Raw genomic sequence first — 24,585 nt, forward strand, 5'->3', positions numbered from 1 at the left:
GTGCCCTGTGAAGAGTCAGGTTCTTTTAATCCACTCTGCCAATCTCTGTCTTTTCATTAATGTATTTAGATCACATAATTTATTGTAATTATTGATTAGTGCTTTTTCTGCTTGTTCTTTTTTTTATTCCTTTGTTTTGTTTTACCTGAGTTCCTGGGGATTATTTGAGCATTTTTTTAGGATTTTATTTTGATTTATGTATTGTGTTTTTGAGTGCATCTCTTTTTATTTTTTATTTTTTAAAATTTATTCATTTTTGTGAGTGAGAGAGACAGAGCACAAGCAGGGGAGGGGCAGAGAGAGAGGGACACACAGTATCCGAAGCAGGCCCCAGGCTCCAAGCTGTCAGCACCGGGCCTGACGCGGGGCTTGAACTCACGGACTGTGAGATCATGACCTGAGCCGAAGTCAGACACTCAACCGACTGAGCCATCCAGGTGCCCGAAGTGCATCTCTTTATGTAGCATCTCAGTGGTTGGTCTATTACATTTCCTGTACATAACTTTTCTTAGTCTCCTGTGTTAACACCTTACCAGTCTGAATGAAAGGCTCCACATTTCTGATATAATTGTCTTGAATATTTCTTCTACGTACATTGAGAAGGACATCAGTGTTACAATTTTTGCTATAACTGCCAAACATAATTTAGAAAACTCAAGAGGAGAAGGAAAGTAATTATGCTTATTTTTTGCTCTTGCTGTGTTTCTTCCCTCCTGATGTTCCAAGATTCCTTCTTCTTTTTTGTCTTTAGTTTTTTTTAATGTTTATTTATTTTTGAGAGAGGGAGAGACAGAGCACAGGTGGGGGAGAGGCAGAGAGAGAGAGAGGGAGACAGAATCTGAAACAGGCTCTAGGCTCTGAGCTGTCAGCACAGAGCCCGACGCGGGACTCGAACTTGGGAACGGCAAGATCGTGACCTGAGCCGAAGTCAGAGGCTTAACTGGCTGAGCCACCCAGGCGCCTCCCAAGATTCCTACTTTTATAATTTCCTCTCCATTTAGAAAACTTTCCAAGCCATTTTTTAAGAGTTGGTATGCTGATGACAAATTCTGTTAGCTTTTGTTTACGAATGTCTTGATTTGCTCTGCATTTTGGGGGATATTTGGGCTGAATTTAGAATTCCGAGTGGACAGTTCTCAACACTTGAAAAATGTACCATTTCTTTCTGGGTGCCCTGATTTCTGATGAGAAATTTGTTGGAGGCTTTTAGAATTTTTTCTCTGGTCTTCAGTTTTTAGAAGTTTGGCTGTAATGTATCTTGGCATGGATTTCTTTGGGTTTATCCTGTTTGGGGTTTGTTCAGTGTTGAATCTGTAGGCTTATTTCTTTTTTAGTCAAATTTGGCAGATTTTTAGCCATTATTTCTTTGAATACTTTTTCCTTTTTCCTCTCCTTCTGGGACTTGGAATGCATGAATGTTAGCGCTTTTATTATATATCCTACATGTCCCTGAGGCCCAGTTCATTTGCTTTTCAATCTGTTTTCTTTGTTGTTCAGGCTGGGTAACTTCTATTGTTATATCTTCAAGATCAGTGATTCTTTTCTCTGTCTTTTCCTGCTGTTGAACTAATCCACCGAGATTTTTATTTCAGGTATTGTATATTTTTAGTTCCAAAATTTCCATGCAGTTTTGTCTCTGTCTTCTATCCTTGCTCTCACTTTGTGCTTCTTTGCTGAGACTTTCTTGTATTTTCCATTGTTTCAAGTGTGTTTGTAGATTGACGCATCATATGATTGCTCCTAAAATCTTGCTTAATAATTCCGTTATCTGTGTCGTCTTGGGGTGGGCATCTGTTGATTGTCTTTTCTCATTTCGGTTGAGATATTTCTGGTTCTTGCTGTGGTGAGGGATTGTTTTTATTGAAACCTGGACATTTAAAAAATTTTTTAAAAAATGTTTATTTTTTTGGTGGGGGGAGGGGCAGAGAGATTAGAAGGAGACACAGAATCCGAAGCAGTCTCCATGCTTTGAGCTGTCAGCACAGAGCCCGACGTGGGGCTCGAACTCATGAACCATATGAACCGTGAGATCATGACCTGAGCTGAAGTCGGAAGCTTAACCAACTGAGTCACCCAGGCGCCCCTAAACCTGGACATTTTAGATAGTCTGAGATTCTGGATCTTGTTTAAATCTGATGTTTCAGCAGGTTATTTCTGATACAGCTCCAGTAAGGAAAGGGGGATGCCCCTTGTTATGCCAGTTTGGGGTTGAAGTTCAAGGTCTCCTCTTGGCCTTTGTTGACACTGGGTGGGGGAAGGCTCCATGTTACTGCTCATTGTGGGTGGGAGTTCAGCCTCCGCATTAGGCCTAAGCAAGTAGCCTTCTGGCCGGGAGGGACAGGGGTGCCTTGTTACTGCTGGTGGTGGTGGCAGTCCTGACTTGCCACTCGGCCTCCTGTGACGAAAGCCCAGTGTGAGAGCAGAGGGGACAGATTGATCCCGCTGGGTGGGGTGGACGTTCAGCTTTCGCACTGAGGAGGAGGGGTGGTTTTCCTGAGGTGTTTGGAGTTAAGCAGGTATTGTTTAGACTGCCCCTTTTATCTTCTTTGGTTGCAGGTAGCAGGCTTTTGGGGGTATACCCTTCTTGTTTTGAGCTCATCGGTGTTTCTAGGGTAGCCAGTATGGGCCACAGGAGACAAAAAGAAGACCCAGGAGACTCACGGCTGTGTTGTTCCCAGAGTCCTGTGGTCCCCAGCCAGTCTGTCCGCTCTTTACCTTCTGGCCTCTGTGTTTCTTTCTTCTAGAAAGTCCCCGGGTTCTGGCTGTACTTAGAGCAGCAGGAAAACTAGGTTAACTCTGTCCTTGCAGAAGCGGAAGCCCAAATTTAATTAACTCTGAGTAGAAAATATATTCGTCTGCCATAGAAGTTAAATGGTATAATAGGACGCAGTGAAAATTAACTCTTTCCCACCCACTTCCCCTCTCCCTGGTTCCTTGTGTTTCCTTCCTGAGATGCTCTGTAAATCCCAGCAGATACACACAGGCATCTGTTTTCACACAGTGGTGGCATCTCACGTACACTGCTCCGCACCTTGTGTTTTTGTCAAGGCGCTACACCTTAGTCATCCTTCTAGATTGGTATATGAACACCTGCTGGCCTCTTTTTCGTGGCCTCCTGATATTCCATCGCGTGGAGATGCCACCTGTGTGGAACCAGTTGGAATGTTTCGCCGCTGACTCCATTATCTGTTCTATGCATTGTCCTTCCCATCTCAGTGTCACCTGTGTTGACACCTGTTACTGTATGTGGCGGTGGGTTGGAGATCGCTGCTGGGGTGGCACGGACCCTTTCTCTGTGAGGAGTCCTGTAGTCTGTGAAAGCTCATAGATGGTCTTTGATAGCTGCTCTCTTAGGCGCATTTCTCCATCATCTTCATAAGGACCGTGTGGACCACATCTTGCTTTTCGTAGGCTTACGCAAAAGAGTTTGAAGATAAGCTCTATGTGCCTTTACTCTGTTTTGTGGATTCAGTTGCTTCATGTATAATAGGTAGTAATAGTTAAAAGAAGTATACTTTGTTTTTGTTTTGTTTTTTGTTTTGTGTTTTTCTTATTTCTCATGGCCACTAAAACATACATCTACCATGATTTGGGGCCAGAGTACTTTGATTACCTTTTTGGGAGGGATAGGATTAACTTGGTTTTCATTTGTATTTCTGAGTGTGGTAGTGTCACCTCACTAAGTTTGGTATTTTTTCTTCAAGGTGGTGATTTTTCTTTTCTTTCTTTCTTTTTTTTTTTGAATTAAGTTTATTTGTTTTGAGAGAGTGCATGCATGCAAGTGAGTGGGGGGGAGCAGAGAGACAGAGACAGAGATTCCACCCAGGCTCTGTACTAACAGTGCAGAGCCTGATGCAGGGACTCGAGCACACAAACCATGAAATCATGACCTGAGCCAAAGTTGGATGCTTAACTGACCAAGCCACCCAGGCACCCCAGGGTGATGATTTTTCTTCTGGTTAATATGTTGCCCCCAAATTCTTGGCAAAGTTGAATGATGGAATGAATTGCAGAATTTTTTTGCCCTGTGTCTTCACAATCTTTTATTTTGACTTGGCAGTTTAATTATAAATTCATGCATAATTAAGTTTGATCTTGCCCAGAGGATAGAATCTGTCACTCACACTGGCACCCTGTGCGAGGACCTTGCGGTCTGCTGCGAGCCGTGCTGCCAGGGGCCCTCTGCGTGCATGACGTGTGCGTCAGATGATCCTGTGTGATGCTTGTCAGTGTGCCATTGAGTGGCCTGCTCAGTTTTCAGAGGTGGTTTTATTTGTTTCTGTAGATTGCTTCAGTTGTTTAGGGCCCAGGAGACTTTTCTGCCGTGACCAGCTTCAGGGCTCTGGACATGCTCACCACCTCTGACTGCTTGCTGGGCTTTGTCTCCAGCATTTCCACACCATACCTGCTACTTGAGTCCTGCAGAAATCCCATCCCCTAGATTTGTGCCACCTTTTGTAACTGGAAGGCTTTGAGTCTAAGTGTGGCAGTGAGCTGGATGGAGTGAGAAGAGGTGGACAGAGTGACTTCTACTCCGGACTCCTTTTTACCTCTTGCCCCTGTCGCTGCAAGACACCTTTCTCACAAACAGGGTTCACATTCACTCGTGTGACTGTTGCGACCCTTCATTCGTAATGATTTGGGGGTTTCAGATGATGTGCTCTAAAAAATACGTTCATGTGTCTGCTAATTTGTTTTGGGATAAATTTGATGAAGGTGAGTTTATGGGAGCTCAGAGTATGACCAAGGGTTAGGAGTGTAAATGGAAAATTTTATCTTTGTGAAGCTTCCACATTTCATTAAATATTAAATTCTGTAGTGAAGTTTTATGTGATTTTTACTAAGTATATTCTCAAACGTCACGGTTGACCCCTTATTAAAATGATGTATCAGAAAGCCATTGGCATTTTTACATAATACAGTTGTTTGATTATTGTACTTTTCTTTTTTGTGATGGATATTAGCCATCAGCCTCCTACTTGTTTCTTTGAGTGAAGTCAGTTTTTTTCCTATAACAAGATTAAAAGAATATATTTTAAATCTATTTGATGCAGAGTTTTATTTAAAAAAGGACTGGAGAGTGTATAGGTGTTATTTTTCAGTTTATTCTTCTTTTTTGTATTATATTTTTAATTTGTCTCCTATATTGTATTTTAAAATTTGGAACCTATTGATACACACCCCAAGGGCGTTTCATTTATTGTCTTGTGGGATTTTTCCAGATGAAATTGAGAAATATAGTGATATAGCTTCTGTCAGCATTAAAAGCAGATCAGCTAAGTTCCTTTGTACTATTCTGAAAATAATACTGCAACATAAAAGCTGTTTCTGTATTTTACGTACTCGTTGATAGTGTCTTTTCTATGAACACCCCACCCCATATAAAACCCTAACATTGAAATGTACATACATGGGGATTATATGATCCTTTCTTGATCATTCAAATAAATATGAATAGTGATGGAAATCTTTGTGCTTTTTTTTTTTTTTTTTTTTTTTTAAGGTATTGCCATCAGGGAGTCGGCAAAGGTAGTTGACCAAGCCCAGAGGAGGGTGTTGAGAGGAGTCGATGACCTGGACTTTTTCATAGGGGACGAGGCCATAGATAAGCCCACATATGCCACAAAGGTGAGCTCCCCTTAGGGATTTGCTGCTTTAGTGTGGAGCCAAGAACAGAACAGTAGAAGGGATAGTGCAGAATGGCAGATGGTCTAGAAACTGTACTTAGGAGTTAAGGGATGTATTTTTATTTTTATGTTTAAAAAGTTTCTTTTTTAACTTTATTTAAAAAAATTTGTTTTAAAGTTTATTTTTGAGAGAGTACTCATGTGTGTGCACACGCATGCGTGCAAGTGTGGGGGAGGGACAGAGAGTGAGGGAGAGAGAGAATTCCAAGCAGGCTCTGTGCTGACGGAGCCTGGTGTGGGGCTTGAACTCACAAAATGTGAGATCGTGACCTGATCAGAAACCAAGAGTCAGACACTTAACTGACTGAGACACCCAGGTGCCCCAGTTTTGTTGTTTTTGAAGGGGGTATTTAAAATTTTTGTTTACATTTTATTTATTTTTGAGACAGAGAGAGAGAGAGAGAGAGAGAGACAGAGCACAAGTGGGGGAGGGGCAGAGAGCAAGGGAGACACAGAATCTGAAGCAGGCTCCAGGCTCTGAGCTGTCAGCACAGAGCCCAATGTGGGGCTTGAACCCACGAACCGTGAGATCATGACCTGAGCCGAAGTCGGGCTCTCAACCGACTGAGCCCCCTCAGGTGCCCCATCTGTTACGCATTGTTAACGCACTTTCTTGTAGCTGGGAGTAAGGGCTGCAGAGTGGAAACAGGAGCAAGGCTTAATCTTTCTGCCCATGTGCCTGTTTCCTTTGGTGAGTGAGGTCCGTCCCTATGCTGGCAGCCCTCCCCTCTAACCCAGTCCGTCCTGGGCTGGCATTGTTGGACTCTTACTCTTACTGTTGTGACCTGAAGTCTGACGTATTTTGGTTTCTCTTGCTGTAGTGGCCAATAAGACATGGAATAATTGAAGACTGGGATCTAATGGAAAGGTTCATGGAACAAGTGATTTTTAAATACCTTCGAGCTGAACCTGAGGATCATTACTTTTTAATGGTGAGTAACTAGACCTGAGAGGAATATATCCTCAAAATCCCGAATTACTTAGATTTTTCTTTTTCCAGATTACTTAGATTAAAAAAATTTTTTTTCTAAATGTTTGTTTATTTTTGAGAGAAAGAGAGACAGAGTGTGAGTGGGAGAGGGGCAGAGAGAGAGGGAGACACAGAATCCGAAGCAGGCTCCAGGCTCCGAGCTGTCAGCACAGAGCCCGACGTGGGTCTCGAACCCACGAACCGTGAGATCATGACCTGAGCCGAAGTCGGACGCTCGACCAACTGAGCCACCCAGGTGCCCCCAGCTTACTTAGATTGTAAACTCAAGATAATCTTCCCTGGAGAGTTTTAAATTCCTGCTAAAGCCATTTGTATGAATCCGGTGCTTTTTGGGCACATAACAGAAGGCTCATCAAAAATGCCTGAAGTCAACAGGGGATCATCAGCCGTCAGAACAGCAAGGCCAGAGCTGGGCGGTTGCAGGGCTCACCACTCGAGGGCACTAGAGCGGCCTTGGTTCCCCATAGGCCCCAGGATGGCACCACCTCATGCTTTAGACGCTCTTAGAGGTAGAAACGCTTTGTAAGAATGGAGAGTCCCTTTCCCGGGAATGTTCCCAGCCTGTGTGTCCCATCTGTCTCTGCCTGGCCTGGTCACTAGCAGGGGGAATGAAATTACATTGATGGGTTTAGACTAATCCGATTTCTTCCTGGGGGCTGGGGAGGGGACGGTGTCTGATGGCCTGGCCCCAGGAGGGTGAGTACCTATACAGACTCCGTCAGCGAGGAAGATTGGGGCGGGGGGACCGTGTGTGGGTAGCGATGCCCTCCTGATGGAGCTGGAGGGCTAGGATTTTTGCTTTGTAGCAGAGGAAACCAGTGAAGCTACTATTTTGCCTGGCTTTAAGTCTTATTATAAAATAAGACTGAGCTTAGTTATGGGTCCTGATTATGGTACTTAATTGATCTTGTTCAAATAGAATAAAACATTACAGAGAAATGAGGAGAAATGTCTCTTGGTTATGGAATCTTTTCTAGTTGTTCTACTCAACATTATGTATTTCCTTCCATGAAATGTTCTTTTTAAGTTAAAATTAATTACATGTTCAAAACGCTTGCTTTATAGAGAGCAATTGCATGTAACATAAGCTGCATATTAAAACGTACATAATTTAGCTTTGGATTTTCTCCATGCAAGGATATTGTCAAATGGTCCCAGATCCAATTATATAATTCTTTCTAATGTTAAATATGGAGTGTGCTTTAGAATTATCTGACTTAAAATATGTTAACTGCAAGGCTATTGTGGTAGTTTGTGGAATCTATATATTTGATATCTATTAAGGCAAGTCCTTGAAAGTGCTCTGATCGTTTTTCTGGCTGTATCTTTGCAACTGGGAATTGCCAAGTATGGGTAATGTGTTTTACAGGCCACTGTGTATTTTCTATCCTGTGTACCTACAGTGGTTTATGTAAAATAAATGAAGCCAGGAAACTGACAGTGTGTCTGAGTGGCTTTGTCTTTATAGCCAAAACAAATCACAGGCTCCCACCTGTCACATTTGGCGTGTTTCCTTCTCTAGCACATCACATAACTACCTGTTGGATGGGGTTGTAGGACCAGGCACCGTGCCCAGCTGCTTCCTTCTGTCTGCCTCAGCTCTCTGCGCCAGGATTCCTCCCTTTCACTCCACACAGAGCAGGCCTGTGGCGCAAACGCTACCACCAGGACGCAGCCTGCAGGAAGTTTTCCCTAAAATCATTTTTTTTTGGCATGTTTAGAGGCTAGTGAGGTAAAGCCACTTGCCAGGAAGGAATTGGAGGTGTTTGCTTTGACCATGGAAAAGCTGAAGTCCATTTGCCAAAAACGAGTATCTATAATGGATGTTAAAGGGGCGCCTGGGTGGCGCAGTCGGTTAAGCGTCCGACTTCAGCCAGGTCACGATCTCGCGGTCCGTGAGTTCGAGCCCCGCGTCGGGCTCTGGGCTGATGGCTCAGAGCCTGGAGCCTGTTTCCGATTCTGTGTCTCCCTCTCTCTCTGCCCCTCCCCCGTTCATGCTCTGTCTCTCTCTGTCCCAAAAATAAATAAACGTTAAAAAAAAAAAATATAATGGATGTTAAAGAAAATCAAGTTTATTAAAGATAGGAAAATATTATGTACATTGTGCTTTGAATTCTGTAAGTCACTTCATTGCAGGCGGTGACTGAGAAAGTGATGAGAATGGTAAGTTTCCTTCAGGTTTATACCCTTAATCATCAGTTAATGGAATAGTTAAAGCGGAGGAAAGCAAGTGTAGAGATTTACGGCCAAGTGATAGAAGTTAATTGAAGACATTTGCTCAACTGCTACATCACATGCGAGCTTCTTGGTGTTAGTCTCAGAGGTCTAAATTATAGGTCCCTTGGTAGCTCACAGAATTGTTCTTTCTTTCTGCTGCGAGCAGACATCTGAACATACAGAGTGAGGATGAGCTCGTGACGTCTCCTGTTTTTCAAGAAGTTTCAGAGACTCAAGTCGTATTGGTCATGTGGACCGAGGAGACAGTAAATGAGAATTGTCCTCTGTTCAGTACCGAGTTGCCCGGGGTTCAAAATAGAGTCATGTGTTTTAGAGGGTTGCAGTGCCCTTGAGTGGAAGTGGAGTTATAACTTCGGGAGAGATGTGCACACATTTTGAACACGAATCAAGCCAGAACAAGCAAGCAGCACGTGCTGCTCACAAAGGCCTGAGAGCGGAGAGCTGCGGTGTCCAGGAGCAGGGATGACGGACACCCCGGCTCGAGTGGGGCGGGGCAGGGAAGAGAGGAGGATATGCCGCCCGTCCTCCGCCTTTCCCACGCATGTGCACGTCGGTGAGGGCAGATCTCTTTACTCAGTCTACCGGATGCTAATCTCCTGCAGAAACAGCCTCGCGACACGCCCAGAAATAATGCTCAGCCAGCTCTCTGGGCATCCCTGAGAATTAGTCGTCACGCGCAGTATGTCCTGTCTCGCTACCGTAGTTTCCTTCCTGTTCTTGAGAATGACTCGGACCCGCTCTGCCCAGTACGGTGGCTGGCGGCCAGTGCACAGGTTGGCTTCCTTGGGTTCGCCGAGCTATAGTTACCACTGGCCGTGCGCTTTCCAGCTTCCGGTATCTTGTCATCTGCTGTCCCGCTCTCCCTGCCTTGAGGATTTGTGTTTTTGAGGTTTCTCTACTGCAGGTACAGAGGCATGTGGGAGTGCAGTGATGTAGGTACGTGTGTTCATTTTGCTGTCTTTTTCCAGAAATAGGGATTGATTTTTGTGGTACTGATTAATTATTCATCTCTGAATCCATAGCAGATGATATTTTACCATTGTTATGAATAAGCATGTTTACGTTCCTTGCATTTATGTGCTGTTTCAGTCATATGCTTCAGTCTTTAAAAAAAGTAAGAAAAACTCAATACTGCCATTTTAGATATTGTCATACGTACTGGTTCGGGAAGGTTTTATTTCAGTTGATCTGTGTTCGTCGCGCACACACTAACATCGGAACGATACGGAGAAGATCAGCACGGCCCCTGCGTGAGGGTGACACGCAGACTCGTGAAGTGTTCCTTGTTGGAAAAAAAGATAAATTGCTCTCCCAAAGGAATAACTATGGCTAGGAAGCACAGAAGAAATGAAAGACGGAGGAGGACGGATTTATGTTACGTTTCTCCGAATCCTTGAGGATATTGCCCTTAATGCTGAACCAGATTCAAGAGCCAGGAGAGCCTAATTATACCATAAACGTTCCCTTAAATGGAAATACATAGATTTTGGTGTAAATTCTTCACAGATGGTGAATTGTTTGGCAGTGAATAATAAAAGTGTAAAAAACAGTCATTTAAACAAATTAGGGGTTTTATCTTTCTTTAATAGAAGTAGTGGGGGGGGGGCAATGCTGGTGTGGTGGTTCTCTAGTGTCATTAGGGACCTCTGGGCTCCACTATGTTTAGCATATGACTTCCATTCTAAGGATACCTCAGGATCACAAGTTGGCTACTGCCGCTCCAGTCATCATGTCTGTGTTCCAGGAGAGGAGGGGATAAGGGCAAGAGGGAGACTACTACTTAAGTCCTAACCTTGTACAGAGCTTTTCCAGAAGCCATGCTCACCAGCTTTTGTTTCTGATTGGCCGGAATGTACCCACTTGGTGAGCCCTGTCCACAAGGTGAAGTCTGGGAAATGCTTTTCCTCTGGCCTGTTGCCACCTCCTGTGACTGATCAGTGCTCTGTCAGCGTGGCAGAAGGCAGAATGGATGCTGGGTATGACGTGACCGCAGGCATGAGGACAGTGGCAGAACAAGAACTGAGCCGATTTCAGAACTGTGGCCGGGTTCTGCCTGTGCGGAGCGTGTCATCCTCCGGGGAGCCAGCAGGCAGGGCAGAGCCCTGTCACGGTGTGCTGTTCCCCCTCCTGTGCTGTGTGTCTGCGGATGCGTTAAGTCAGGAGGCTGTGATAGCAGTTCCTGTGGCGCTTCCCCTACAGGCTGTGACCCCGGGCTTCAGGCCTCTGGTGGCGATGTTTTTCCATTCCAGAACTGCAAGTATGGCAGAACATTGGGAGGACATCTCTGGGACTCTCCACAGTCCGGTCGTAGCAACTTAATTATTCACATTGGGCATAGTGTCATCTCATCTTTCCATTCCTGTTTCTAGATGGTTTGCACTCACTGTTGGGTGCCCCGCCCCACCTCATTTTCTCGCACAGCTGCCATCACTTGTTTTAGTGGCTGTGTGGTCCTCTATCCAGTGGGTACTTCCTGTCTGCTTAGCAGTTCGGCTCTTTTTAGACGTTGACTGTGTTTCCAGTTTCTTGATTTTATAAGAAACAATACAGTCTTTGCTCATACGGTTTCGCCCTCTATTTAGAGCATTTTTTTCTATAAAAAGAACTACCAGGGGCACCTGGGTGGCTCAGTTGGTTGAGTGTCCCACTCTTGACTTTGGCTCAGGTCGTGATCTCACAGTTCATGAGTTCAAGCCCTGCATCCGACTGCGCTGGCAGCGTGGACCCTGCTTTGGATTCTCTCTCCCTCTCTCTGCGTCTCCCCCCTCAAAATAAGTAAACCCTATAAAAAGAACTAGCAGCGTTTGATTTTGGGGTGCAGAAGTATGACTCGCCTTCTGAGCCTTTAGCCCCTTGTTCGTGCTCTGTCCGCAGTTGTACAGACACCACCATGTGGACTCCCGTCAGCATTCGTTGAGGCCTTTTTTGATTGGTTGATGGAATAAAAAAATCACCTTGTTTTATTTGCGTTTCTTGACAACTTTGACCTTAAACATTTTTTCACGCGTGTCTTAGTTTTCTTTCCTGTTGTGAATTTCCTGTTCATGTCCCATGCTCTTGTGGATATCAGTGTTTTATTGCTTGTATTTTTGCTGGGATTTCTTCCTTCCTTCCTTCCTTCCTTCCTTCCTTCCTTCCTTCCTTCTCTTTCTTTTTTGTCCAAAGAGACTCCTTTATTGAACTTATCAGGTGGTCTTGAGAAGCCACTGAAGAATCTTGTGGTTTTTTTATTTTTAATTTTTTAAAATTCACATCCAAATTAGTTAGCATGTAGTGCAACAATGATTTCAGGAGTAGATTCCTTAATGCCCCTCCCCCATTTAGCCCATCTCCCCTCCCACACCCCCTCCAGTAACCCTCTGTTTGTTCTCCATATTTATGAGTCTCCTCTGTTTTGTCCCCCTATTGCTGGGATTTCTATGAACTTTTTTCTGAATTAGAATTTTTTTTCTGATAGAATTTATCATTGTAACCATTTTTGAATGTATAGTTTGGTGGCATTAACAGTAAGTACATTCACCTTGTTGTGCAGCTGTGAACCCCATCGTCTCCAGAACTGAAGCTCTGTCCCTGTTAAACACTTAACCCCCAGCCCCTCCCCTGGCACCCCCCTCTGCCACTTTCTGTGTGTGTGAATCTGAACCTTCCCGGGACCTCGTACACGTGGAATCACCCAGTATTTGTCCTTTTGTGACCGGCTTCCTTCACTCAGCGTGGTGTGGCAGCTGCCAGAGTGTCCTTCCTTCTTGGGGCTGAGGAGACCGTGTTTTATACACATACTGCATTCTGTCTATATAGTGATCTCTTTCACGTAATTGGGAGGAGACTTTTGTCGGCAGCACATGTTTTTTTTTCTGTTGGTTTTTTTTTTTGCCTATGTTTTTTGAACATCTATAGCTCGAAATTTTTATGTAGTGACTCTCTTTCCATTTGATGTTTATACTTAATCTTCATCCATTTGGGGTTTATTTGGAACATATTTGACACTGAACTTAAACTCCAGAAAAGTCCAGGGAGCCAGGGTTACTGTAATTTTTTTTTCTGTAAGATTTATTTGTTTTTGAGAGAGAGAGCACAAGCTGGGAAGGGGCAGATGAGAGAGGGGGACAGAAGATCTGAAGTGGGCTCTGTGCCGACAGCAGTGAGCCCGACGGAGGGCTTGAACTCAAGAGAACCACGAGATCGTGACCTGAGCCGAAGTTGGACACTTCACCGACTGAGCCACCCAGGCGCCCCAGGGTTATCGTGATTCCTGTTGGTGATGTCGTCCTATAGGCTTGGTGTTTGCTCCGGACCAAACACTGCCCGACTATGCTCGTACTTTCCAGACCCTCTACACCTTTCTCTCTTGATGCTGACCCACTTCTATGCAGCGTAAATACTTTATTATTATTTATTTTTATAAATTTAAGTTATTATTCAAGTATGTGGGTTCCCATTCAAGGTGAGAGAGAACTATAGCTCCCTTTAGTTAACGTATGTGATTTCTGCTGCTTTGCAGTGCATGTATTGATAATAACTTGCTCTGTGCCCAGGCTCCCCCCACCCTCCCCGAGTGTTTACCTATATTTCTTTAATTCCTCCAACAACCTTGAGGTGGGTGGTTATTAGGCCCATTTTTCAGGTTGATCGGATTGATAGGTTCTCTGAGAGAGAGAGATTGTGGCCAATCCTGTTGGAATCTGCAGGCCTTGTTTGTGTGCTTTAACCAAAAGAAGTCTTTAACGGTAATCAGCCACATTTATAGCATTAACTACAGGCTGGGCGCTTTGCAGGTATTACCAAATTTAACCTCAACCCTTTGAGGTAGGGACTTTAAAATATGTAATATGTTGTTGAGTAACTTTTAGATCCCTTATTTATGATCTGCTTTTGTGTATGACTTCATTATTTTTCTCCTGTGTTTTAAGATTGCTCTCTGTCTCTCCCATCCAGGGAATATATTGATTCTGATTGCGGTGATTAAAACTTTCTCGTGGCCCTGTGTTTGAGCTTTGCATCAGTTGCTGCACAAGAGTTTAAACCAAAGCTTGCAGCTGGTTGATAGCTAGATTGTTTGTGTGTTTGACGAGGTAATATACGCAGACAGCCCAGGATTCAGAAGGTGCCGGAAGGGCTTCCAGGGCTAAGTGTGTTTCCTTCTCACCTCTGTTCCAGTTCCCAGACCTTCTAAGGGGGAGGGAGAGGAAACCACCTTTATCAGTTCTTAACCAGTTAATGGTGTATCTTTCCAGAGGTAATTGTGTGCAGACATGTGGATTATACATAAACTTTTGTGTAAGTGGCATCAAAATACCCACCTTGTTTTCTTTTTATTAAAGAAAATAAAAATGTTGTGATCAAAATGTAATATGAAATTTACCCTCCTAATTGTTATTTTAAACACATAGTTCAGCAGGGTTAACTGTGTTCACATTGTTGTCAGAGCTCTGGTCATTGCCCCTGGAACAATTCTTCGTTTGCTAAAAAGTTTTCGTTAGAAGTTACTGACACAGAGGAATATTTAAGAACGTAGATGGTGGGGGCATCTGGGTGGCTCATTCGGTTAAGCATCTGACTTCAGCTCAGGTCATGATTTCACGGTTCGTGAGTTCGAGCACCGCATCGGGCTCTGTGCTGATGGCTCGGAGCTTGGAGCCTGCTTTGGATTCTGTGTCTACTTTTCTCTCTGCCCCTCCCCTGCTTGCACTCTGTCTTTCTCTGTCTCTCAAAAATAAATATTGAAACAAAAAACAGAACGTAGAGGTTGTGGAGACCCCTTTCCCTTTTCATGTAACAGTTTGTCGTGATGGTTTCATGGCAGCACATGTGGATCTCATTCTTTGTCATTGGGGCAGATGCTCTCCTTTATGGATATGGCGTCGTTCACTTAATCGTGTCCTTCACGATGGCATTTAGGTGGTTTCTCCTCTTCTGATACAGACAGTGCTGACATTTGACCTGTCTGGAGCATCTTGCTCTAGATGGGTCTCTTGTCTCTCCACAATGTAATTTTATTTTGTTTCATGGTTTTCGCTGAGAGACATTTTTTTTTTTTTTTTTTTAGTAAGTGAGTTTCTCACTTGTGTTTGCTGAAGATTTTAGTCGTAATAATTCACTCTCATCAAGCACATTCCGCGTGCCAGGTGCTGCTACTGTAAGCACTTCCACTCCATCCATCTTTCCACCTCTGTGAGGTTAGTGCTCATTTCCCAGAGAGAGAAAATCACTTTCCATCCACAGTAGAGTCAACGGCTGGGATTTAACCCAACCACTGGGACTTGAGAACTCTCCTTTGGACTATGCTGGTCTAGTATGTTGCTACAGGACAGGCACGTTTGCTCTTCGGTGAGCTATTTTGCACTATGTTATGCTTTCTGGTTTTAATGTGTTTTATTTATGTGTTAATTTTTTAAACCTCAGGCTTAGTTTTCTCTTCGCTTTGTAGTGAGTGTGTATTCTTTCTAATTTGGTATTTCTTAAAACGTAATTTAATACAACTAATTGCATATATTTACTCTGTGTTTGTTTGGAGGTGATTGACTATTTCCTACTGTGATTAGTGAGCAAGTTGGTACATTTCCACATTTTCTTACTTCCTTTTCCTTTCTTCTGCCTTCTGCTTTTGATTGATTGTTACTGAACTTGTTCTGATGTCAGCATTCATAACGTTGTATGTACTAATGCCTCTAATGCCTGATCAGTTTAAAGCAGTGTATTTGAGTCCATGGTAAGAGGATATCATTGTCTTTGTATTCTCTCCTTTTCCTTTATACCTTTCAGCTTGATGTTATTTCTGCTGTTTTAATTTATGACATTTACATTCTGTTCTGTAAATCCCAGAAAAGAGCAATCTTCGGTGCTGCCTCGTGAAAGGATTAAGTGCTCACTGTAAGGCTTTGGCTGAACGTTATCTTCTAATAGAGTTCATCCACAAAGGGCTTCTCTGCGTTCTTGTATGTTAAAGAAATTTTGTTTTCGCAACATGCTCGACTGGCAGTGTGACCAGAGGTAGAATTCTTGGGCCACACCTTCCTGCCTGGAAGACTGTAAGGCCCAGGTGTCCCCGCGTGTCCCAGTGTTAAATGGAGCTATGTTGATAGCTGGGGCTGGCTGAACTTTTCCCACTGGAAAGGTAGCGAGGTCTGAACCAAGTACTGTAACGAAAGACCACAGGCTGGGCGTCTTCAACCACGGGCCTCTGTGTTCTCACAGTTCTGGAGGCTTGAGGTCCAAGATCCCGGTGGGGTAAGGCTTGTTTCTGGTGAGGGCCCTCTTCCTGGCTTGTAGGTGGCCCCTTCTCACCGTGTCCTCGCATGGCCTTTCCTCTGTGGTCACATGTGGAGAGACAGGGAGAGCTCTCAGGTGCCTGTTCCTTTTCTTGCAGAGACATTAGTGCTGTTGAATTAGGGCCCAGTCCTATGCTACTGCACCTGAATTACCTCCCGGAGGCCCCATCTCCAAAGGCAGTGACTTTGGGGGTTGGGCTTCAACATACGAATTTTGGGGACACAGTTCAGTCTATAACAAAGGGTATTGTGGGCTCTTTTTTTGCCGAAAGGCCCAGAGAATTTTTATTTATTCTTTTTTTTTTCTTTTTGCAGCTTTAAATATGTGATGTATGACCATATTTATTGGCATGGAAAAATGTTCACAACATATTGCTGAATGACCAAGAGCAGGTTTATTTATTCTTTTTATCTTTCTCTAATCTTCCAATTTGATAATGGTGATGATTTTAAAATAGACATTTGAGTTTTTTGAGATGATTTTGGTCTTGATTTGTATCTGCGTTTATTTTTCTATTTTTCTGGGCATGTGTTTTCCTGTTCTCTCTCCCCCCTCCTCTTGTTCTTCTCTTACTATTTTTATATGGTCTCTGGCTGGTTTCTGTGCACTTTTCCCTCGTCTTTTGAAGGGAGGGTGTTCTTCCTGGACCTGTGTGAGCGTGGGCTGGGGGTGGGGGTGGGGGCAGGGCAGTGTCTGGGGGAAGCCGCTTCTTCTCCCCTGGATTTTTTTCCCTCGCGGCCGACGGCAGAGATGCTGCTTCTGACCTTGTGTCCTGTGCTCTGGCGGCAGGTGGGGCTTGGGCGGCTCCTCGGCTCATCTGCTTAGACCGATACTCTTGTTCCAAACAAGGGCTCCCTGCTTCTGTTCTCCTGGGGAGAGCTCTGTACTTCGCCTGGGGTCCAAAGTCGCTGCTGTCCTCTTTCAGAGTCTTCGCTTGAGTTTTTACTGCCCTTGGCAACTAACTTGCGGCAGACCCGTTCAGTTTCAGGTGTTACGTTATTGAAGAAAGAATCTTATTTGCTGTAACTTGTTCCTGTTTTGGGGGTGGTGGTAATAAGAACAGAAATGTTTTGAGAAGTCTTTGCCATCTTTTTTAAAAAAATTTTTTTAAATGTTTTTATTTATTTCTGAGACAGACAGAGACAGAGCATGAGTGGGGGAGGGGCAGAGAGAGGGGGAGACACAGAATCCCAAGCAGGCTCTAGGCTCCGAGCTGTGAGCACAGAGCCCGACGCGGGGCTCGAACTCACGGACTGTGAGATCGTGACCTGAGCCGAAGTCGGATGTTCAACCAACTGAGCCACCTAGGCTCCCCAAGTCTTTGCCATCTTAAAGCTTTTACGACTCACAGCCAGATTTCTTTAATTAATCGCTGTAAATGTACTCTATCTGTAAAATTAGGGAGTTATACAGCATCCTAATTAACATGCTTTTAGGTTAATTTTTTTATGGTTCTGATGTAATTACAGGAAATTTGGGTGATCACTAAATATAGCAAATGTTTTCCTACAGACAGAGCCTCCACTGAATACACCAGAAAATAGAGAATATCTTGCAGAAATTATGTTTGAATCATTTAACGTGCCAGGACTCTACATTGCAGTTCAGGTAAGGGCAAAGTTATTTTTACAATTCCCAACAGACCTTAGCTGCGTAACCGTGGAGGAAATGGTGAATCCAAAGGCTCTCTGCTGTAGGAGTGTGCTGTGTGTTCTCATTTTCCCACTCCCTGAACACAGCTCCCCCACCCCATTCAGACACTGTAAAGAACGTGTTCCATGATTTATGTTTTTATATGTACACTGTTGATCTAGAACGTATCTGGCTCTTTTTACATGCCTTACAATCTAACGTGTTTTCTTTGGGTGACAAGATTGAGATATAGATATGGTTCTCTTTTTGGCCTTTCTCCCTTTTGATCATAGTAGAGGAAAGATACTATGGAGTCTGTTAAAAAAGAAAACAAACACCTTTAAAGGGTCGCCCCTATGGATCTGGGTTCCTGTGTTTCCACAAACTTCCAGAACTTCTCTTGAAACTTCTTGTTCACGGTGTGGGGAGTTTTGTTGGTTTTGGTAGTTGTTTGTCTGTGATCCTGTATAAAGAACTTGGCTGAAATTTGGGGGAATATTGAGATAGGTGTTTCCCAAAATGTTTTCTGCATGATACCTGGTCCCTTATTTTTAAGGAAAAGGAAGAGGAGTTGCATAGGAGAATAATTGGGGAGATCCTATGTGCTGTAGCCTGCATGTGGTGACTTATAGTGGGTAGCAGAGTAAAGGCCCTGAGAATGCCTGCGTTGAAGAGGTCTGTTCATCCCAACACTTCCACATCTATTCAACCAGAAATCTGCTCTTCTCATAGGTTATTTACGTTGCATGGATTAGGGAGACTTTTTAGAAAACCCTGAACCACAGCCAAGTGCATCAAGGCTGCCTGGAGGGCATTTTATTTTATTTTATTTTATTTTTATTTTTTTATTTTTTAATTTTTTTTTTCAACGTTTATTCATTTTTGGGACAGAGAGAGACAGAGCATGAACGGGGGAGGGGCAGAGAGAGAGGGAGACACAGAATCGGAAACAGGCTCCAGGCTCTGAGCCATCATCAGCCCAGAGCCCGACGCGGGGCTCGAACTCCCGGACCGCGAGATCGTGACCTGGCTGAAGTCGGATGCTTAACCGACTGTGCCACCCAGGTGCCCCTGGAGGGCATTTTATATAAGATTCTCAGGCTTCATCTGAGACCAAGGTTTTCAGCCCCGGAGCTTTGGAATGGGCCGTTCTCTGTGGTGGGGGCTGCCCTGTGTGTTGCAGGATGTTTGTCAGCCTTTGTGGCCTCTACCCACTAGAAGCAGCACCACCACCTGTCTCTCCTTCCCTGAGTGACAATCCCAAGTGGTTCTCAACGTTGCCAGAGATTCTCTGGGGGCGACATTGCCCCTGGTTGAGAGCCACTGCCCTGGTCCTGCCAGATGAGAGTTCCCAGGTGTGAGGCTTGGTAACCGGTGTTTTCTTCTTTTATAAACTCCACAAGTGGGGCGCCTGGGTGGCTCAGTCGGTTGAGCATCCGACTTCGGCTCAGGTCATGATCTCACAGTTCATGAGTTCGAGCCCTGCGTCGGGCTCTGTGCTGACGGCTCAGAGCCTGGAGCCTGCTTCGGATTCTGTGTCTCCCTCTCTGCCCCTCCCCTGCTCATGCGCGCGCTGTCTCTCTCTCTCTCTCTCTCTCTCTCTCTCTCTCTCTCTCTGTCAAAAATAAATAAACGTTAAAAAATTTTTTATAAACTCCACAAGTGATCCCTTACTGCAGCCCATTGGGCACTAGTGGCTTAGAGATTAAAATCTTCTTACCCCTTTATAAAGCCCTTTCTCATGGGCTTTCCTTTGTACAGATTTGATTTATTTTATTGGAAACTTGGCTCATTCAGTTTAAGTGTGTTCAATACCTCATACTCAATCCTTAAGTTCAATTTGGAATTTGGATTTTTGGGGAGAGTGGCGGACAGGGGAGGTGGAGAGTTACGTGGACTAAGTAAGAAAGAGCGTATTGATAGGCCTGATGTCAAGCGACTTGAGAAACATTCCTGTGTGCTGACGATTCTGCGTCTCTTATCCAGGCGGTGCTGGCCTTGGCTGCATCTTGGACGTCTCGGCAAGTTGGCGAACGCACGCTAACGGGGATCGTCATCGACAGCGGGGACGGGGTCACTCACGCCATCCCAGTGGTAAGCAGGATGTTCAGTGCTTCACTCTCTGTAGGCCTCACCTGATTTCGAGGTAAGGGAAGAAATGAAAGAAGACACGCTTTCTGTAATTAAAAACACCACTTTAAAAGTCACGGCTGTGCTTAGGAAAGGTAGCAAGAGCTTTTACACCCGGTAGATGAGAAAGGACAGCGCCCCTGGGCCGTGGCGTCAGCACTTGTGAGCTGGTCCTTGTGAGCACTTGTGAGTGGCAAGGTCCTGCAGTGGGGACGACAGCCATGGTCTGGTCCCGTGGCCTCTGCTTGCTCCTCCAGGCGTTTGCATCACCAGGGAGGTTTTCCTGGCCCACGTGCGGGGCTGCTGGGACAGACGTCATCTTGGATTCCAGACTGTAGGCGTGGTGCCTGGCCACCGGAGGGGTTATCGCCGTTCCGTGACAGGGTTGTATTCCTCTGAGTGGCTCATGCTTTAGAGGAATGACTTCCTGTCTTCAAATGTATTCAGGAGTGAGCAGCAGAGAAGGCACATTCTGACTTGCAGAATGCTCTGTGATGTCACTTGTTGGTTTTAATTTTCAAAACGTTAGAGAAGTGATTCCTAGTTCAGGCTTCAGGAGACACCTGCAGTCAGGAAGAAGCAAAGCCAGATCTGCCCCGCGCTGTCTCCTCGGGCCCCTGCTGGGTCGGGGTAGGGGGGCTGGGGCCGGGGCAGCTGGTCCCTGCAGGTCCGGTGCGGGTTGCACCCTTGGGCCGGTCTCCGCACACTCACTCCTCTTGTGGGTCCCCGAGGAGGCCTGGTGTGTGACGCTGACTGGCAGGTTCCGGCACCGGCTTCTCCCTGAGGTTATGCCCTTGACCTTGAGTACAGACTGAGCCCCGGGGAGAGACGGCAGAGGACCTTGTGGCCTGGCCTGGCGCGTGTCTCAGGTGAGGAGAAGAGGAGGAAACATTTCATGCCGAGTGCAGGCCCACAGAGAAAGTGGTCGTAGAAGTTTTTATCTCTGTCTTTTTATCCTTTTTTTTCTGATTATAAAAATTCCATTTGTTGTACGAGTTGTACTAAACTAACAGAAATGTGGAGAAGAAAATAACATGACCCAGAAACATGCCCAGAGAACTGCATTATGCTTTTTGTCTGGAGAGATTTCCACGTTCTTTTGCTTAGGTGCACACATATGTATGTTTTAAGCAAAACTGGAATATTCTATGTCTGGTTCTGTATTCTAACTGTATCATAGGATTCTAAACTTATGTTTTACATGTTGATCTCTGCCTAGTATTTTTTCTTGTGTTTAAATATTCTGTGAAGAAATATTTAATAATTGCCTAGTAGCCCATCACGTGGGTTTGGGATAATTCATTCATTGACTTTCCTGTTGTTGGACATTAGGGTTTTTTTTTATTTTTTTATTTTTTATTTTTTAAAGTCTTTAATGCTACGATGGAGCTGATACTTATTTAACACTGGTTGACTTTCTGGTAGAAAACGTTACGAGTGAGGCATGCAATATGATAATTATGAGTGGTTTGTGTCAGCTAGTATTCTTATGAGTTTAGATTGATCTTTAATTTATACATGAGTTTTACTTCCATACTAAGATATTTTATAAATAGCTTCGACTCTGCGGAGGGGCCAAATCTTTTCTTTCTTCTAGAGTTCAGGTACATGAGAAAAACCACGCGAGGAACTCAGTCACGTGCCCTTACAGCTTAGTGCTGACTGTGCAGTGCTGGTAACCATTAGCCCCGATCAACTGTAGATGAGGTGGACTGTCCCCTCCGCCCCATCTCACATGGGCACGTGGCGCAGACGCTCCTCTTTTCCTGCAGGGACCATGGCGGGAAGCCATCCCCTCTGGCCACCAGCCCCCAGAGAGTGAGCGGGGCGCGTGTGTCCCGGGAAGGCTGGCGAGGGACCTGGGCCACGCTGCATGCTGTGGGCGTGTGAGCTCTGGGCACGGCCACAGTTGCTCTCTGGGCACGGGTGGGCAGGCTTCACCTGCTGGGAAAGCAGCTGAGTGAGAGGGGTCCCTGTCCTGACCAGCACTGGCCTCCAAATGCACAGGCTGGGGGGTAACTCGCCAGAATTACTCCCAGCGAGTATAGCTCTTCGTGCAATAAATGGGGTTATTTACTGAGTCCTGAGTACATGCCAGAAACAGTGCTGTGTGCTTGCCTTCCTCAAGTCTCTATTGTAAACCCCCGTGGGGTCTTGTTCACCCCATACTGTGGGGCTGAAACGTGGTGACAGACTGGTCCGTGGTCACCCAGCTGACAAATGTGGAACCAGGATTCGAATGCAGGTTGTCTGAGTCCCCTGTATTTAACCAAATTGTTGACTCTTAAATATAAGTAGGTTTATAGTTGGTTTAATAGTTTGTAGGTAAAACCTTTTTCCTTTTTGTTAGACGAACACAAAACAGTTCCCTCTTCTGACAGCATGACTTATTGGAAATGAACCGGCTTTTCCTTTCACATTCCTGACACAGTCATCATTTTGCTTGCTTACACAGAGTCTCAGGTTATATTCATGGAACTGTGCATGCAGTCACTGTAAAAGACCTCCAGTCTTAGGCTTTGTGCACAGTGGGGACTCAGTAAACACTTGGTGTGCCGTGAGGGGGTGGGACACGGGGTCCGGGGAGCTCTGCCCTACTGGAGTTACTCATTCTGGTCCTTCTGCCTCTTTTCTTCCTTAGGCAGAAGGTTATGTAATTGGAAGCTGCATCAAACACATCCCGATTGCAGGTAGAGATATTACCTATTTCATTCAGCAGCTGCTAAGGGAGAGGGAGGTGGGAATCCCTCCCGAGCAGTCATTGGAGACCGCAAAAGCCATCAAGGTAAAAACAGATGGGAAATGGGCTGGTTTGGGCGGAGGGGGGTGGGGGGGAATGGGAGGGGGAGAAATGGTGTTTCGACCCTTCCCCTTGCTACCATCCCCCTGCTCCCGCTTTCCTTCCTCTCCCCGAGGACGTGGGTCTCTCGTTCTGTTTACCACTTGAGTTGCGGGGCAGAAAGCCTCAAAGCTTAGCTTTTTCCTCTGAGCATAAATGCTGTGGAAGCTCCAGCTGTAAATGAGAACAGCTTGATAACGGGTATTGAGCACAGGCGCACGTAGTACAGCATCATTTAATTGGAGCCTAATTAGATGGAACCCTCAATTAACTGCATGTGCTTCACGTCTGGAATGAGCAGCAAACAGCAGCCACAGCGGTGTTAGGAAGTCTGCGAAGCCAGCCAGGGCTCGGACTCCTGCCGGGTACTGCCGTGCGAGGTTCCTTGCCCTGAGAATAACCGTGGAGACTGAGGCCTTTCTAGGGTCCAGAATCGTTAAAACCCATCTGTAATTCCTGGCCTCTAGTTACCACGCTGGAGAAGTTACGGGGGGGTTTTAAAGATTAGAAGAAACATGGCTCATCGGTCCTCACTTAAGGTGTCTGCTGGGCCCAACCCTTCGGTTCGTCTGTGTTCCTTCTAAATGAAGATCCTTTTAGAAGGAACTTCCCCCTTATTACATTTCAGAATCAGGACAAATTATTGTTTGAGTCAAATGCAAGAGATTTCAGTGATGCAAGGATAGTTATCACATGGATTAAGAGGGAAGGGTTTGTTTTTGGAGAGGAGCGAGGTTGTGAGGTGGGATGTGTGACCTTGAGCATCTCCTTCCTCACGGGACACACACTTTCTGAGCCACAGAGGCGTTTGAGGGGAACGAGCCTAAACCCCACCCTCCCATCTAATAGCAGGTAACAGGCTGGTGGAGGAAACGTCAGACATGACTGCAGATTGGCACGTCTCTCCGGGCGGGACCAGGGGTATTTCTGGGACAGGGTGTGCTTGTAGAGGTCGGGCTCCTGCCGGTGGGATGGCCAGCTGCCCGGTGCCCCTGGGCCTGGAGCGTCCGGGATTCGGTGCTCTTGGTGCCAGAACAGGACAGCTCTGGGCAGACCTGGGGGCAGAATTGACAGAAGTCTCACAAGACTGTTTTTTAGGCTAAAGTATTTTCCAAGGCTTTCCCTCTTTCCCTGCCTGTCTTCAATGAAGGAAATTTGGATATTTGATTCATGCTTCCTCGCCATCCCAAGTCTGTTGCTAATGTGAATCAGAATCGAACTTCTTGTCCCTGACACTTAGGGGTCCCTCTGGGGAGTGTGAGTGTTCCATTTCTCGTAAAGATTATTGAGTGTGGTGACTGGTGCCTTCCCGGTCCTTGTGGTGGTGTTTGCTTTACTCACAGGCTATGCGGGGTCCAGACCCTGAGATTGGAGCGGGCCATTCAGGTTATGATGATGTCCTGCTCAGCTGTGAGGGCCGGAGTAGGAGACTCCTCCCTGACCCTCCAGATGAGCCGTGCTGGCCCTGCGTGTGGGTTACCTGCTGCCTGTTGCCTCCTCTCTGCTTCTGTAGAGGAAGAGATCCTGGAAAGATCCTGGTTGAGAGGTGCCCCAGTGTCGTGGTGCTACTGTGGCCATCTCCCGTGGCCATGAGCAGGCCTGAGGCTGCATAGATCGTGGCACACATCGTCCTTGCAGCCTGGGTCCAGAATTTAAGGCGAAGACTGCTGCACTCCGCCCAGCTTTATGAGGCATTTCACGCCACCGCTTAAGCCAGGGCAGATGCCGCGAGAAACGGACCAGGCTCTAAGGACAGTTCGGTGTCTCTGTCCGCAGCCCGGTGGATTTAAAGTCGTGTT

At 45.6% G+C, this 24,585-nt stretch overlaps 1 protein-coding gene and 1 non-coding gene across 9 annotated transcripts in view; both read left to right on the plus strand.

The window, feature by feature from the left end:
• ACTR3B (actin related protein 3B) overlaps positions 1–24,585 on the plus strand; it is a 92,643-nt gene that overhangs the window by 29,993 nt on the left and 38,065 nt on the right. For 7 of the 8 annotated variants that reach the window (XM_043590017.1, XM_043590019.1, XM_043590015.1 and 4 more), the window contains 5 exons: positions 5,504–5,628; positions 6,509–6,619; positions 17,698–17,793; positions 19,804–19,911; positions 22,589–22,732. In XM_043590017.1, coding sequence (XP_043445952.1) covers positions 5,504–5,628; positions 6,509–6,619; positions 17,698–17,793; positions 19,804–19,911; positions 22,589–22,732 — 584 coding nt within the window. Of the gene's footprint in view, positions 1–5,503; positions 5,629–6,508; positions 6,620–16,517; positions 16,578–17,697; positions 17,794–19,803; positions 19,912–22,588; positions 22,733–24,585 lie in introns of those variants that run through there. The other variant, XM_043590021.1, reaches the window with a different exon arrangement.
• Positions 10,105–10,207, plus strand: LOC122488805. Its single transcript, XR_006298728.1, has one exon. It is a non-coding gene; the product is annotated as a U6 spliceosomal RNA (small nuclear RNA).

Source organism: Prionailurus bengalensis, chromosome A2 (genome assembly GCF_016509475.1).
Source record: "Prionailurus bengalensis isolate Pbe53 chromosome A2, Fcat_Pben_1.1_paternal_pri, whole genome shotgun sequence".
In the NCBI taxonomy this organism is placed as follows: Eukaryota; Metazoa; Chordata; class Mammalia; order Carnivora; family Felidae; genus Prionailurus; species Prionailurus bengalensis.